This window comes from Atheta coriaria, unplaced genomic scaffold (genome assembly GCF_025399875.1).
Source record: "Atheta coriaria isolate IRGN ID8LTWV9N9 unplaced genomic scaffold, Caltech_Dcor_3.1 hic_scaffold_9_pilon, whole genome shotgun sequence".
Classification (NCBI taxonomy): Eukaryota; Metazoa; Arthropoda; class Insecta; order Coleoptera; family Staphylinidae; genus Dalotia; species Dalotia coriaria.
The window spans coordinates 13,919,440-13,936,262 of record NW_027045451.1 but is presented as its reverse complement, the minus strand read 5'-3'; the positions used below and the strand labels follow the sequence as shown (position 1 = coordinate 13,936,262).

The window sequence follows — 16,823 nt, the reverse complement described above, 5'->3', positions numbered from 1 at the left end:
GCGAAATTGAACAGATCTGCGACTGGTGATCGAACAAGAACCGATGCATTCCACTTGGTATGGCCGTTGCTGCATACGAGTAACAATATTATTATCAAAAGTAATAGTGTTATCTACATTGCGATTTAAACACCATATCTAATAAAATACACTAAATATCCAACAATCTTTGTAATACTTAGGGTAATGATATCCTGTTTCTGCATGAACTTGTGTTTCGGCATGGAAATGCATTCGTACGTTGGTGTACTGAAATTCATAGGGTGCTGATATTCTGTTTCTGCATTAACTCGTGTTTAGCTACAGTAATGTATACTTGTTATTCATCTTCTAATAATAAAGCGCCAGTTTTCCATAGTTTTTAGATTTAAAGAGGGGTTAGAAAATACTGTGTAAGCATTACGTGGCTAAACGAGAGCTCCATCGTATAACAACGTTTAGCCACGTGATGCTAAATAAACTAATGCCTTGCCTTCGTATGACATGTTTGACTGAGTGGCACATTTATTTTAATCGTGCACCCTCCGCATCTGTGTGCCTGAATTTTTTTTGTGTCGGGTGCCCGCAGCATCCGTTTGTCGCTGTGAGTACTTAAAATTTTTTACATCGAGTACCAAGCGCGCGTCCGTGTCAGTGTGGATGCGGTATAAAATTTTTGCCACGGGTACCCCAGGTAGTGCGCGCGAATTCCCATCGCGGTATCTTGGCCATGGATGCCAGCGTGAATGCGGCACAAAATTTCTGGCTTGCCTAGAGTTTGCATTGCAAGGATGCGATTTCCTGTTGAGCCGTTGGTGGGGATCTGATTTTTTAGCCTCTAAAAGCATAAAAAAACCTTTGGACCTTTTTACTCTCAAAATCCCATATGCTATTGTTGCTAACTTTATCTAGACAGGATACGGGCTTAGAGGTACGGATGGTAGCTTTGCACCACCGCCCGCTTAGCGACTGCGAATCCAATTGTCCGAACCTGCGGTTCCTCACGTACTGGGCAAGATTACTATTGTAACGACTAGCTATCAGTAAGGTAAAACTAATCTGTCTTACGACGGTCTAAACCCAGCTCACGTTCTCTGTTCGCGGGTAAACAATCAGACGTTTGGCCAATTCTGCTTTCCAATAATAGGAAGAGCTGACATTGAATGATCAAAACTCTCTCTGGTAACTTTTTTGACACCTCTTGCGGAAAACTAACAAAAGAATTGATAAGACGTGTTTTTTCAATCCCTTCTGATACTGAACATCGGAATCAAACCAACTGTTGCCGTTTTGCTTTACGTTTTTGTCCTTGCCTTAGGACATTTGCGTTATTCTTTGACAAATATACGGCCCCAGCAAAACCCGGATAAGGAACTAGAAGGAAGCAGCAAGGGATAAAGTCGACTGGGGGGAAGAAACTGGGAGTGATTAAGGCCCGAATTGGGCTGTAGAACCATAAAAGGAGATGAATATAATATATAGATTAATATTCATATAATTTTCTTGATATACTTAAGTATATGTATAGTACAGATTAATTGATACTCTCCACTTAATATTTTTGTTTAAAGCTATGCAGCAATTTATCAATTGTTTAATATCAATTTGATGAGATAATGTGCCCTTGTCAGCATTGACCAACATTTTGTCATTTTATACAGCTAATGTAGAAAAATCGAAAAATGTTGATGAGGCTGAATAAAAAGTTTAAAAGTACCACATAAAATATACATATAAATAATAATAACATTTTGAAACAAGAAATTTACAAATTTCATTATATAAATATTGTCAAATCAACTGACAATTTTGCACAAAATATCTCCAGCTCAGCCATCAAGACTTACTGATATATATTGGCACCAGTTAGAGTTAACAGATTAAAGTGGCGCAATGTTTCTTTCCTCTTTAAAACAAATGTAAACTGACTGTTAATGGGTTTAATACGTTTAATACGTGGGTTTAGTACGTTAACGACATCTTGTACCACCGGTGATATATTTGTATCTGTGTTCTCGGTTGGGCCGAGTCACCTGTGGCAAACGAGAGAAAATATTATGTTTCCAATTCGTTCGCTGTTATTTACGCCCTTTATCACACATTTGGAGGAGCAACATTTTTTGGACAGTTTTTAGTTTAGATGCTAGCACTCATCGGAACTTGTTATATTTGATTTTAATGTTTCTATAACTTTTTCATTTAAGGCTCACCCTTTTTAACTAATGAAGCTAATGCCAACAACTGCTTGTTGAAAATTAGCAATCATTAATAAATCAGGAATATTGCATGTTGGGAGCATGATAATGCCAGGAAAATAGTTGGGTTAGCCGAAACCGCTGCCGCACCAAAATGAAACGCCGTCGCTGACGTAATCAATAAGTAATTTCATAAATTTGGTTATGATACATATAGTTGATTTTTTTAAAGTTACTTGTTCCGCACAAAATAATAGGATTTTGTTTGCTGTTTACATCCATTTATATGTATAATTCAGCATGTTCTCATAGTGCTGCATTTTTAATGCATCATTATCAGCTAATATTTATCTTCATTATAATTTTGCGCATTATTGTAATTACATCACATTCATGTAACATTCTCCCAATTATGGATCAATTTGATGGACTCGCTTATAGAAAGTGCCGAATCAGTTTTATAAGTTGGTAGCTCTCTAAGAGAAATAACAAAAAATAAATAACTTATAAATATAATTATATACTAAAATGGAATTACTACATTCATTTGACAGTAGTTAATTTAACTACTTATTATAAATATTTCTTCTGAATTCTTATTTTAAATATGTAATCAACACGTTTATGAAGCCTCTGACTTTTCTTTTTAATAAAAAGAACAAGAGTTGTTCTGCGAGTCAATGATAAACATAGTTTGTACGCAAATATCGCTGTAAAGGCGTTGCTGCACACCTTCTTATATTTTAATTTATCTAAACAATTCAACATAGCTAAAAGCGTTTCGTTAACCTTAAATTATAACTAATAAATGAACTCTGTACCCTTACAATTTCGGTGTAAATTTTTATATTTAAGATAAATTTTAGTGTCGGTGCACCTATTGTGGTCCCTACTTTCCTTCAATATAAATGATATAAACATAACTTTGTTTAATTTGCCGCAATAATAAAGTTTTGAACAGTTGATAGAAAATGTGCTATTTTTATTGTCCGTCGACGCTGACTTGTCAATTTGTGAAGGACTTACAGGCTGAAAGTAACGTCTCGACATTTTAGTGTGAAAGTTTGCACTATCTATTATGACCACAATTCAGTAATATTAAGTACCAAATTTCCCTTGGTTCGGCCTTTTAAAGTTATATATTAAGTACATCTCACTTTTGCAGAATTGTTAAGTTGTCTTAAATAGAGGCAGGTTAATTGATAAGGGATGGACATGCCCGAAACTCGCGTATGTATTTATCTCCGAAAGAATCGAAATAATCCACGGCCTCGGTCTGGTGGAGGTGCCATTAGCATTGGTACTTGGTTTTTATGAGTAATAGTAATCTGCAAGAAATTAGTAACGTCATATATTCAAGTTTTTATTACTTTTAAATGCAAGAAACATACGGTTGTTGGCGGTTGCATCCATGGTTCGCCATCAATTTGCATTGGAAACGTCTTTTTAGTTTTGATGATGATGGACGAACATTGCGCTAGACGACGCCCACTCGCAGTCAATCCGGTACGTACACGACCCATATGAAGGCAATTTTCCAGACCGATGACTTCGATCAATCCATCACCAATATCTAAAAGGAAGACGTGCGCCTTGGTTATTTGGCAAGGAAAATAAAATAAATCTGATATGGATATCACTCAAAACTCACTTAATAAATCTTTAAACGATAATATATGTAACCATTGCAGATTAATGCAAGTGTTTGTCAAATCTTATGATGATATCCATTTCGGATTTACTTTAATCTAACCATCTCGTTATAAAAATAATTGTTTATTCGAAGCATAATATTCGATTAATATACCTTGAACAGCGACGCTTAAATCAATTGAGTTAAAACTATGCGTGCTAAGCTCCTTCTGTTTCTTCTTCTTTTTAATGCTCTTCTTCCTCCGCGACCCTGACAAATGCTCGCCCCACAAATTGGATCCCCCGTGAGTGTAAGGAATATTTAGAAGTGCTATTCCTTGCAAAGGTGAACCATTCGCAAGGTCTAAAGATACATTGTCACACTAAAATGTAAAATGTAAGATTTAATTTATAACAAATAAATAATATTTACTATAATCTCGATATCTTCATGAAGATTTTTGCAAGATGCAGCAAATTGTTCCGAAGTTGCATATTCAAAATACCATAACTTGTTCTTCATGCGACTATTGAATTTTTCTGGATTACGTTCACGCTCTAAGTGGAATTTCACGCAAATGGCTGCGTCCTGAATATTAAAACGTTTTTAGAAATTTTTATATTAATCTCTTTTTATAACGTTACTTACGACGCCAATGGAAAAGTAGTTATTGATAATGTTGTAAGGTATCCGTGTGTCTGCTTGTGTCATCCCAGATTCCGGAGGCGATGTATCCGTTAATTCAATAAGCCACCGGTCCAACAATACAGGTGACGAGCGTGAAATTTTATGCAACAGTTTTTGCACTGATTCACCCTCGTATCCACCACCCCATCGAAGACAACGAGCCAGGTCGTTTCCGGTTCCTAACGGAATGACAGCCACAGCTGGTTGGCACTCTAATTCCACTTTATCTGTCGGTAAAAATAAAAATTACAAATAAACTCGATAAATCGGGTCAATTCTACCATACCCATTGTTTCTAAGATCCATCCGACTGTTCCATCACCACCACAACACACGACCTTGAAATTGGGCACATCTTTGAATAAATTCAAGCCTTGCATTGGACCACCGGTCGCTAAATTGTGAACTTGTCGTGGGTTCAAAATGTACTGGAATTTCCGTAAAATGCGACCTCCTTGACGGCCACCACTTTTAGGATTTATAAATACCAGCAGCGGGCAAGCGTTAGGAGTTAAGGTTATTTGAAACGAAATTGCTGGTTGTTTCACAGTCTGGACATAAAAAAGTAGAAAAATTACGTGAGAACATAGGGTGTAAAAATTGAAAAAACTAATTACATTCTCATGTCCGTATTTCGAGCCGCGCTTCTGTAGTGACTTCTGTCGATCGAGAACGACGGGACAAATCGCTGTTGGCGGAAGGATGTGTACCGCGTGCTCCCCCATTCCGCATTCGGCACGCACTGAAGACACGCATTTGTTGTGCAACTAGAATTAAAACAGAGAAATGCCTTACAATGTGTTTACAGTTATGCCAAAAAATTTGTTTTTGATTAACTCCCAAAAAATTGTGGTATGGTCAGTTTCACATAAAATTTCACAACATGTTCTGAATTAATTAAATTGAATGAGCTCGGCGAATTACTTTGAAAAGCGGTTCAATATTGCGCGGAAATACTTATTATTTATGGATTAGGCCACAAGATCTCATTAAAGGGAAGGGGGAGATGTGAAGCCATCTAGAGCAGTGTTTTTCTGTCTGTGTATCGCGATGTCTTACATGAGGATCACCAGCACAAGGAAAAAGGCAACAACGACAACATAACTACAATAAGAACACAATATCAGAGAAAATGATAGGTTTGTTTATTTTTAAAAGTAGACTTTTAATTCGAATATTAACTTTTTGTCTATCTATGGTCCAAGGAGGACATCAGAATTTTTATACACGTAAAAAAGTCGCTTATTCAACGTAGAGAAGCGGGGACAGATGGAGGAAGAAATGAAAAATGCAAATGTGAAATAGTATAATAAGTATCTAGTGACTTAACGATTTTTTCTACTTCCACTCGATTTCAACGTTTGGGTTGTAGTGTTTAAACTTATGTATTTTAAAACTTTGAACGGACTATGCACCCTACTGGAAAATGTACGGTTAAAAACACATTAGAGTAGGATTGAATCTCGGCGCACGGTAGCACTCTAGGCAAATGCCCAGATGCAACTTCTATCTATGACTAAAACCCTTGACAACCATAGTGACTCTTTTAGAAAAAAAATAGCTCTTTAACGGGGGAAGCAGAAAAAATATTATTGCCTAGTTTTTCTAAAGTACATATTTTTAATTTTCTACTTTTACCTTTAAAGCGTCCCCTGTCCCACGGTTTCATGGCCCGCAAAGTAACAATTTAGTAACCTACAGCCAAAGTACTTTAGTCACGAGTAAAACATGCCAAATTTACCGCGTGGGCGTTGATATCGCGTTACTGCATTAGGCAAGCGTACGTGTCTCACGTACGCCAAGGCCGTATATAAAGTTCTTTAATCACAGGTAGAGCTTGCCAAATTTACCACCACAGCGTCTAAATCGCATTTGCTTAGGGTGCAGGACAAGGTCATATAAAATGCCATGTATCTTTAGAACAAATGAGTTAAATCTAATCCCATGTAGTTATAATCTAACTTTTCCTAGTTGTGTAGGGAGTCCGTTCGAAGTTTAAAAAAATATACAAAAGTTTAAATACAAAAACCTAAACTTTGAAATAGAAAAAATAGCATAAGCATTTGTAAATATTGCTAAGTTGCAGATTGTCTATTATTAATCGCTTTTTAACCCATATTAAATTCGTCTTTTCTTAAAATAACATATTTAAATTTTACTTGAAGAAGGTTTCAATTCTCTTTCTTGCTAGAAAAATAAAAATACGAATAAAAATTATATTGTGCAATTTCTTTTTATCAAATTAATAATAAATAAAGTAATGCGTACTCCGAATCAAATGATTCAATTTTCATTAAAGAAACTCCCGATTTTAGTTATTTACAATTATAATTATTATACCTAATGTGAAATGTAGAAAATGGTTTACACTCTAACCTCCTTTTTGAAAATGGACAGTAATATGAAAGTGTGACATTGTATATAAGTATAGTGTGCAAAGGGTGGGCCATATAAAACTCACCGTGATCTGACACCATCGACAGTGTAATCCAGTAATGCCACCCTTTACGGGTTTCCGACATCGTGCACATTTACCGTGACAATTTCCCTCCACCCAGTGATGCTGCAGTGTTTGTTGCGATTTTTTGCTCTTTACATATGTTGCAATGCAGCTCGCAGGTGCTCTCTGCACGCAACGTTCATGCACCGTATATTTGCAAACTAAAATTTACAACAAATATTAAGTAACTTGAGGTCTACGACAATAGAATATTAGCAAAATAAGAAAAGAAGAGAATAATTAAATCAATGATTTATAGAAAATTACGGTTGATACATAAAGTTTGCTACACTAAAACAAAGTCAAGAAAAGTTGAAAACTAACATGTGCAACATAGTCCTTTCTTCCCTAAGCCGACGAGCATGTTCAAGCACATATTGCAGTAAGCCGGTCGACTGAAATGCTTTAACCGCCACAGATGATTCCCATCCTCTTTTACATTAGTATCCAGTCCGAGCAATACTAATAACGGAATGGTCGTCAAACCACCCCGTTTCCATTCCTCAAGCGAAACCGTACCATCGGCATCATAGTCGATTTCGACCATCATGTCTTGCAGTATCTGAAAAGTAATCGAATATCTAATTTGTGCTTACACCCCAGTGATTACAACAACAAAATTTTTATAGGTAAGTTAGAATACATAATTTCTATTGAGCCGTAAATAAAATTAGAAACTAACTGGTTTTAATTCAGACACGTCCCAACCCAGATACTCTGCGACGGTCATCATCTGATTAACAATGCTATCCATTTCATTCGTATCCAAGACGCCATTGCCGTCCGTGTCATATAAACGGAACATAACTATGCATAAAAACATGGAATATGATTAAATTATTATTTATCAATGATTCTTTTAGGCTTACACTCAAGTTTATCCTCAGGACGTCCTGCTTCTAAAAGTGAAAGATAGCAAACAATATCTTTCAAAGAGACCTTCACTTGATGTACATCGATGGTGCTGGATTTTCGTACGATATGTCTTACTTCTGCTTGAATAAAAACCAATCATCACATGAGGCAAACTTAAGATTTCCCTCTAAAATATAATGTTACCTTCCAATCGACCATTGTTTACCAGCAAAGAATTGTTCGACTTGCGCGACGAGTTCCTTGAAACTTGACTGTGTGACGGCGAGGAATCAGTGGACTTCTTACCGAGCACTTCGTGACACGAATACGAAGTATGCGTTATCGTCAACATCGGATGTACAGTGCCTTTGAAGGTATTTATAACATTTGTACAAGATAGAAATCGTCTATATTGACCGTAACAAACCAAAAATATACATGCTTACACCAAAACTCAAAATGGTCATTACTGGGCTAAGAAAAGTAAGGTTACCAATTAAGGCTAGGTTATAGCGAAATGAGGTTATATGCTTACCAGTTTTTGCTCTTGCCGCGGACGTATCACTATCAGAGCGGTGATGGCCCAATAGTTTTTCACTAAATCCATGAAATTTTTCTGCGATCATTTCTCCGTAGGTTGCGACCTTTTCCGTGCTCACGTATATTTTACTTGTGTCCACCGGCTCACAGCACGAGTAAACATTTGGAGTGGAACCTGTAATAAAGTAGTAAAACCATACAGAAGTTACTTAATATTACTTAATAGCATCATAAGCGTTATTTAAATTTAACACACTACATTGAAGATTATATTAAAGATAGTCAAAATTTCAGAATATGTATTGTGATTTTCGAAATATGGCTTATGATCGCGTTTTAACGAGGTACATATTAGCAAAACTAGCAAAACGTATGTAATAATTTGTATTCCTAAACTATGAAAGACAATTTCAAATCATGTTGTGACTGACGAGTATTATCAAATCTGTACGTTCAGTATTGTATATAAATATATTGAACAGCAAACGCTCTCTCGGTAACTGTTAACTGTTAACTGTATTTCTTTAAACTAAAACAAAATGTTTAGTTTCACTCAATTAATTAAGTACTAGCACTCAGTTTCAATATGGCGCCTAATTTTTGCTTATAGCTGTAAAACTTAAAAAGTTTATTTTAATAGTATGCTAAATAACAAGTTCGCTAATAGTATATTAAGTATCAAGTGGCTAAACGGGAGTTTAACAACATTTAGCCATGTGATGCTTACGCATTTTTTCTACTTTTACTCTATTTCCACGTTGGGGTTTTTTATGATCTTTTTCTTCGAAGTTCGTTAGCACACTACTGGGAAATATCCCTACTAATATTATAAATGCGAATGTCCTGATGTTTATCATGCTTTCACGCAAAAACTACTTAACAGATCATCATGAAAATTTGTACACATATTCTTAGTGGTCCCCGAAAGGTTATAGACTACTTTTTATTTAATAAAAAAAATTATTTTTAAAATAAAATAAAGAAATTTTTTAGCCAATAATACCTCTGCATCTGGCTAATTAACTACTTTAACGCCATCTAGCATTCCAGCAATGAAGCTCAAACCTAAGTACTAGAGTACCATCACACTGTATAATCACACTGTATTACCGACAGCTACGTCAACATCAAATCCAATTGACTACACTATGGAGACTGTACACTATACTTCCATAGACTATACATTCAGCCATTTTAAACTTCCCGCCATTCTACTTCATTCTTACATCTTCTGTGACTACAGACGCGTACGGAAGCAACTTCATTGATTTCTAATATTTATTTGATGGATTCAACGCGAGGGAAGCCGCGGGATAAAGCTAGTGAGAATATAAACGCCGTGCCGCGAGCAGCAGCAGCGTCCATTTGACTTGTTTGACTATCGGCGTATTGCATTTCATATGGTCTTATAGTCATCCGCTCCGTGAATAAAACCCGTAAGTAAAGTACTTTACTCACGGTCTTGACCGTTCGTGTATATAGTACCACTTTTTGTGTCTAAGAAGCGTGAAAAAGCAGACGCTTTAAAGATGAAAGTAGAAAAACGGCCTTTACTCCCGAGATTTATTAGACGCAAGCGTAGCGAGCTTCACAACTTCAGTATATTAGTATCAAGGGCGCTAAACTGTGTTTAGTCATATGTTTTTAATATCGTGATGCTACTATATACTTTCAACTTAATTCAATCTATAAGTTTCTGTATTTCAATTTTTGGAGTTTAAAACTTTATACAGATTACGCACACTTCGCTCTTGGGCTCTCGAAGCATGGCATGTCATACGATGCCTTGTACTACAGTAGTACCACAATACTACTTCTCATATTTTCCCCTTTTCCCCAATAAATTACAATTTCAAACAGCTAATGGACACAATGAACAAACACACATCATGTTGAAAGATTAAAAATTTTACCAATTATTCAATGACAAGGTGTGCGCTATGCAATACTCTAGCCACTGCTGCGCTAATGTCACACCGGTTTTGTGATATAAATGATGTGCGATGCGACAGACTCCCGCATGATTTACGATTCAACCAACCTTCTATGTCATGCACATGTTACAGAAAGTTTACACTTCATTCACAAATGTTCAAGTCCAATCTGAATTGTGCACGAATTTTAAACATTTACCCGTATAAACTTAGACACTAAAAAGCCTATTAATGAAAGAGGCACAACATAGAAACGCACAGTAGCAGCCAACTAGCAAAAATGTTAAATGGTATGTATTAAATTGTGGAATATTTTAATACAGGTAAACATGTCGCTCGAAATTGTCGGTTTAATTATTCTGACTCAGGATGACACTAAACAACGAATCATAGATGTTATAGCAAATAAAATGGATGGACCAATGCCACAAAATAACAATAATCATTGTTATAAATAAAAAGGCAACTGCACGCGGAGTTCCCAAGCGGTCTCCCATCCAAGTACTACCCGCGCCCGACGTTGCTTGACTTCGGTGATCGGACGAGAACCGGTATATTCAACGTGGTATGGCCGTTGCCTATCCGTATAGTATTAAAGTTGATATTTAATAACTTAATTCGTCCTTGAATTTTTTTTAGCAAATTGTTTAGAGAATATATATTATACATTATATACTAGCTTTTGCCTGCGACTTCGTCCTGGTTTAATAAAACAGATAGGCACACAATTTTTAAACGAATAGATATATGTTAATATATTGGATACAATGTGTATTATAATAAACTTTTACACAACAATTGCATAATATGTAGATACCATGCACTATGCTCTGCAAATTGCCGTAAAATATATAAATCGCAAAGTATAAAATGAATAAAGGCATTACTTGAATTCTTAAAAATGGCACCTGTACGATTTTTATTGTGCGAGGTGATGGCGGCACAGGCGGTAGTCGAGCTTAAGACCGCCATCTCCTTGAATGTCTTTCCGTCGACCAGAACAGGACCTCCCGGCTTGACAAATGAGAGGAACAAATGGCGACATAACTCCTCCGGGGTCCGCACCTCCAGGAATGTGTCCACAAACTTGCAGAAACCGTCAAAGTCAATATCCTGCAAACAAATAATTATATTATATAGTGTAGTTAATTATTATTTCAACCACCAATAGAAAACCAGAATTAAAAAAAAAGAGAGAAAACACTCCTAAATTTTGTTCACCCATCTGTATGATAATTTTTCCAAGCATGTTTTTCAATGAAATGCAAATGACAATGAGAATTAAAAGTGACAAGTGCTCAAATACACAAGTTTCGGAAACACAAATCTAACTAATGATTATTTATGCTGAGAGAATCGCCGATAATAACAGTATACTAAATTTTTTTTTTTAAATCGATACATATAAAGTTAACACCAATTTTTTGAAATCACTGATGATTGAAAATGAAATGTAAAATCTCTCAACGGCCAACAACAAAATAAAAATTATATATCTGCAGTTCAAATCCAATAAAAATTTCTATTATTTTACTTTAGAAAATGCATACGGTAAGTAAAATTTGAGAAAAATTGTGAACAGAATTTATTGAAATTATCATATTATAACTTGTTATTATACAGTCTCCATATTTTCAATTTCAGTAAACAGCACGAGGAGATATGATAACTTCAACAATCAATATATGTTTTGGTAATTGATCAATACATGTATTTTTAAAATACAGCGTCAGAGTAACTGTTTAAGATTTTGTGGTATATTTAGTAGAACTGAGGCAAATATTGCAGGCGCTAGAGAGAATATGCAATAGGTCTCAAATAAATAATATGGAACTGACTATTTTGCTTTTTGATTCACAGGGGCATAGGTGCTTGACCATTTCCTTTTCGTTCATACGATTTGCATATTGATCTAATAATATGTGTAAGTAGCAAGGAAATTTGGAAATATCATCAAAAATAGTTAATTCGCACAAAAAAACAAACAATACATTTGCAGTTTTTGCCACATATTGCGGCGTGTAATATTTAGTTTTTTTTAAATACTTTTAAGAAGAATGCGTTGCAACATCGCAGAAAACACCCTTAAGAGTGCTTATAAAGCAATGGTATATTAGTATATAACTCGTTGAGCCTCTTTTATTATATGTCTATATTTGATGCTCCATTTACTACCAGTTTGCAACGGATAGATCTCCTTGCAATCAGCACGGATTTTGTTTTCTCGGTGGAGAATGACAGCTTGTACGTTTTCGCAACTGTTGTAAATTTGTTGTAATCTCTAGTCTCTTAAAATTGGTTAGGGTAGTGACAGTGGTAGGAAACATGTTAGGAAGGTTAGGATCGGGGACTTTTAATAAAAATGTGTATTTAGAAAATTCAGAGACAAAGTAATATAGTCGCAAAAAGAAAAAGACTATAAATCGTAGTAAAAAGTGTATAGTAGGTAGACGAAGGGTCCCATTCAAATCATAAATATGCCTATTACCAGCTGATAACCATATTGGCTAATGACCGATTTTTAGGAAAGGTAAAGTTGGAACATGACAGATTGAAGTGAAACTACTACATAAAGCAATAAATAAGATAAAATGAGATACAATAAGACAGATCACAAAGACAGAAATTTAAACAGTAATGATAAACATTCATAAATGAAATCATGGAGTAATGTAAAGAACATTTATGATTAAAGTTTGACGGGATGTAAGGATTGCCTAAATCATAAGTGGGGCAACATCCCTATAAATTTAATTCCGCAATTTAAGCGCAGAAAAGCAGGAAGCATTAAACTAATAATAATATAACACAAGAATTAACATCACTATTTCAAAAAACTACAACTACTGAAGAAACATCACGAAAGTAGAACCACACAACCACAATTCTTCTCTGTAAGGAGAGATCAAGGAAAGACCCTAACAACTACCGTGGCATCACCCTCATCTGCTTGACCGTGAAAGTTTCTGCTCAAATACTAAACTAGAAGATCTTAAAAATTTTACAACTGAGCATAGAACAATAAGGCTCCCGCCCACATCGCTCAATAATTGATACAATCTGTACTCTACGGCAAGTGATTGAGAAATAAATTGAATTTTCAAAACGACAACCTATGGATTAAGGAATATATTACAAACGGTGAGTAAACATAAGATCAACCACAAGATACAACAAATACGAGTAATACAATGCCTGAACAGAAACAATACCACTGAAGTCAAAACTTTTTCCCGGCGATCAGAAATAATCCCTGTTGCAAACGGCATAAGGCAAGACGATAGTTTAAGTCCAACCCTATGTAATATCATCATGGATAAAATAATTGAAAGCGTGAGAAACCTTGGTCTCGGTTATCGCATGAGCAGGAAGAAAACGAGCATACTATATTACGTAGACAAGGCAATGTTTCTAGCGGAGACCGAAGACTATCTCCAATGGCTACTACATGCATTCACACAATCCCAATACAATCTCAAAATATCTACGGAAAAACGATGTGCATAGTTGCAAGAAAGAACACCGAACAGATGCAAGCTTCAAGCGGATACAAATATAATTGAACAAACATAAAATTTTACATACCTTGAAGAAAATATAACAAGCAGTTGTCAAACCATCTATGAAGCTGACTTCACAGATCTGAACAAGCAGGCAAAATAGCACTAAGGATCTCCGGTACCCTCTACCAAATCATTTGACGGAAGAAATATAAGAGCGACAAAAGTAAAGCATGGATATACAAAGCAAAACGATCCGACCAATCTGGACCTATTCAGCGGAGACACGAACAAATCCAAAGAACAGCAGACATGAGAACACTCCGAGCCATCCACGGAGTTACGCTACTAGACAAGATAGGAAGCAACCCAATAAGTGAAGCCCTGGGAGTTCAGAACATAGTACTGGAGTAGAGTACGAAGAAGATGCTGCAGAGACCTCGTGGATCAGAAAGAACAAGAGAGAATAGTAAAATGGGCATTGACAGAAATATCCAACATAACTAGACCTATGGGCCACTCCATAGAAAGACGCTTGGACGTCAGCATCGGTTTAAATTAAGAAGTAGAAAGACGAAGAGATAATGACATTTGCTTTTGTTTGCAACGCTGTTTTAACAAATACCAAAAGTTCCAATGTAAATGGACACCACGATGTGTTTGAATGAAAAATGATTGCATATATTTACAGACATGAATTTTGATTAAAACACTCCATTCAAAGAATTGAAAACGAGCAAATGTGCGCGAGTCACAAATTAATTCATCTGCGTCAACCAAAACGCAGCTCAAATGAATGCGGTCTACATGGACACAAAGGATTATAATTGTGCAACGGCCGCTATGTTGTTAAATTGGGAAACATGATTTTTTGCATGATGACAGTTCCGCTGATAATATTTACTTGTTAATTAATTTTATAGCATGAAAATTTAACTTGGGTCACAAGAACGCACAATGTACAAAATTTATTAAATCTTGCGATAATTCCAGAAATATCCATATCTATTCTAACCATCGATAAGATTTATTTATTGCAATTCATCGTAATTTAACTCTATTTAGTAAACGTTTTCGGCGTCCTGGATTGAACAATACCGATGTACTCGTAGATCCAAACACTCGAATTCCGTGCACACATTACTTTGGTGCGTCGTAAATGACTGTGTCAACCAGTCGACATAATAGTCCACAGCCAAGGTGTGCACGCGTAATTGCCAAGGCAGCTCTTGAATCTACAATTTATGCATTCAGACCATAATATAAAGTTAGGACGCTGTAAGTCGTAAAAATAATTGAGATTAATTATCTTAAACTCACCGGTTAATGGTTAGTGCTTACTTAACTTGGATAATTACTCATTAAAAAAATCTACGTCTATTACTAAAATTAATATACAATTTAAGTTTTACTTTGATTTGATTTGTAAGTGTGTATTTACATTTAAACTGCTGAATAAAATCATTATTAAACACAAAGTAATCAAAATTTATGTACATTGAAAATATAATATTGTAAATACAAATGCTCTGAATACTATTTACAAATACTCCTCTCACACATAGTGTTAAGACAAAAAGCAATAAAAGTGAAAACAAATCACGGCATGTGGCAATAAAACCGAGTTTACTGAGGAGCTCTTAGTCTTTCCGCGCACTGCACCGTTTAATTAATTTCGGACTTGGCGACCGCCCCTCTTAGTCCTTTCAGTCCTTTGCCTGTCATTACCAATGTGCATTTTAAGTCTACCGGAGTATTCCAGTACATCAGAATTGGTTGCGGCAGTTTAAAGTCAGCTAGTACTCCTTTAAATGACTTTAAATGTATTTTCTAAGATACTTCAGTTTAATTAAAAACAGACTTATGCAACCACGCAAAATTTGGCGTAACAAAGTAGTCTATGGTCTAATGCAGTAATGCAAATACATCTACTAGCGAGGTTTATTTTGTTTCATTTGTTAAAAATTAAAAAAGCTTTAGCCAGATAAATCCCAGAACACACTTTGATATCCTATCTGAAATTGAATTTGTTTATTGATACTACCCATGCATCATTTGGGCATTTGTCACACTTTCAAATCAAAAAAATCAAACAATCCTGAATTTTGTTCTCATAACAGTATCTCGGTTGTATTACGTGTGGCCCACGAAGCTTGCCCTAATATAGATATTTATGTGACTCTCACGCTTAAACAATTTCCCTTTAACTTGCAATTTAATTAATTAATTAACTATTCGTGCGGTTCATTGGTTCATTCATTCGCGGAACGGGGCGCCCTCGTATTTGCCAGTGTTAAAAATAAACGTGGCGGTAACTCAAAACTCCCTTATTCGCAGGTGGGTTGCGCCAATTCTAACGTTTTCGAACATACGCACGGAAAATTAAAACGGTAAATCAATATTGACATTCCAAGTATCAGCGTCACACAGCGCCTATATGTTAAAAGAAAATATTTAGTTAAACCATTTTTATACTGACGACAGAACAAACTAGGTATAAGAAAAATACCTACATTTGACATAATATATAAAACACATTTTTACCTAAAACTACTCGATAGTAGTAATTTTTTTTAGGTGATTTACTTTTTATGAGACAAAGCAATATTATAATAACTTTTTACGATATGAACAGCAGCAGCGCATAATAAAAGGTTTGAATGACGACGCACGGCGTTTCATATGCTCTTGTGCTGCACCATAGGCAAATGCGCAAGCGTAAGCTCCAGCGCGAGAGTAATATCCATGACAAAAGTCCTTTAGTCACGGCCTTGGCCGTTCGTGCTTAAAGTACCACTTTTTTCGGCCTCAAAACCGTGGAAAAACTGACGCGTTCAAACAGGAAGTAGAAAAATTAATTTTGTATGATCACGTAGACTGCCGCTCGTTGAAGATGAGCTTGACTAGAATTGCACACCTTGAGTTTTAGTACGTAATTCGTTTTTATTCCAACGGCGCTTTGGACTTCACATCAGAGAGAGATTTTTCTCGTCTCGAGTG

At 35.7% G+C, this 16,823-nt stretch overlaps 1 protein-coding gene and 1 non-coding gene across 10 annotated transcripts in view; both read right to left on the bottom strand.

The window, feature by feature from the left end:
* Positions 1-1,456: 1,456 nt before the first annotated feature.
* The window catches only part of Dgk (diacyl glycerol kinase 1), a 35,804-nt gene continuing 20,437 nt past the window's right edge, over positions 1,457-16,823 (bottom strand). For 2 of the 9 annotated variants that reach the window (XM_065310520.1, XM_065310512.1), the window contains 13 exons: positions 11,211-11,436; positions 8,385-8,564; positions 8,054-8,215; positions 7,864-7,989; positions 7,677-7,801; positions 7,319-7,556; positions 6,956-7,155; positions 4,781-5,261; positions 4,456-4,721; positions 4,240-4,395; positions 3,982-4,189; positions 3,566-3,747; positions 1,457-3,502 (listed from right to left, as the gene is read on the bottom strand). In XM_065310520.1, the coding sequence (XP_065166592.1) occupies positions 3,413-3,502; positions 3,566-3,747; positions 3,982-4,189; positions 4,240-4,395; positions 4,456-4,721; positions 4,781-5,261; positions 6,956-7,155; positions 7,319-7,556; positions 7,677-7,801; positions 7,864-7,989; positions 8,054-8,215; positions 8,385-8,564; positions 11,211-11,436 (2,640 nt within the window). In that variant the 3' untranslated portion in view covers positions 1,457-3,412. The remainder of the gene's footprint in view (positions 3,503-3,565; positions 3,748-3,981; positions 4,190-4,239; positions 4,396-4,455; positions 4,722-4,780; positions 5,262-6,955; positions 7,156-7,318; positions 7,557-7,676; positions 7,802-7,863; positions 7,990-8,053; positions 8,216-8,384; positions 8,565-11,210; positions 11,437-16,823) is intronic. The other 7 variants (XM_065310518.1, XM_065310519.1, XM_065310521.1 and 4 more) reach the window with 7 other exon arrangements.
* On the bottom strand, positions 10,784-10,902 carry LOC135799914 (5S ribosomal RNA). The gene has a single exon (XR_010550079.1). It is a non-coding gene; the product is annotated as a 5S ribosomal RNA (ribosomal RNA).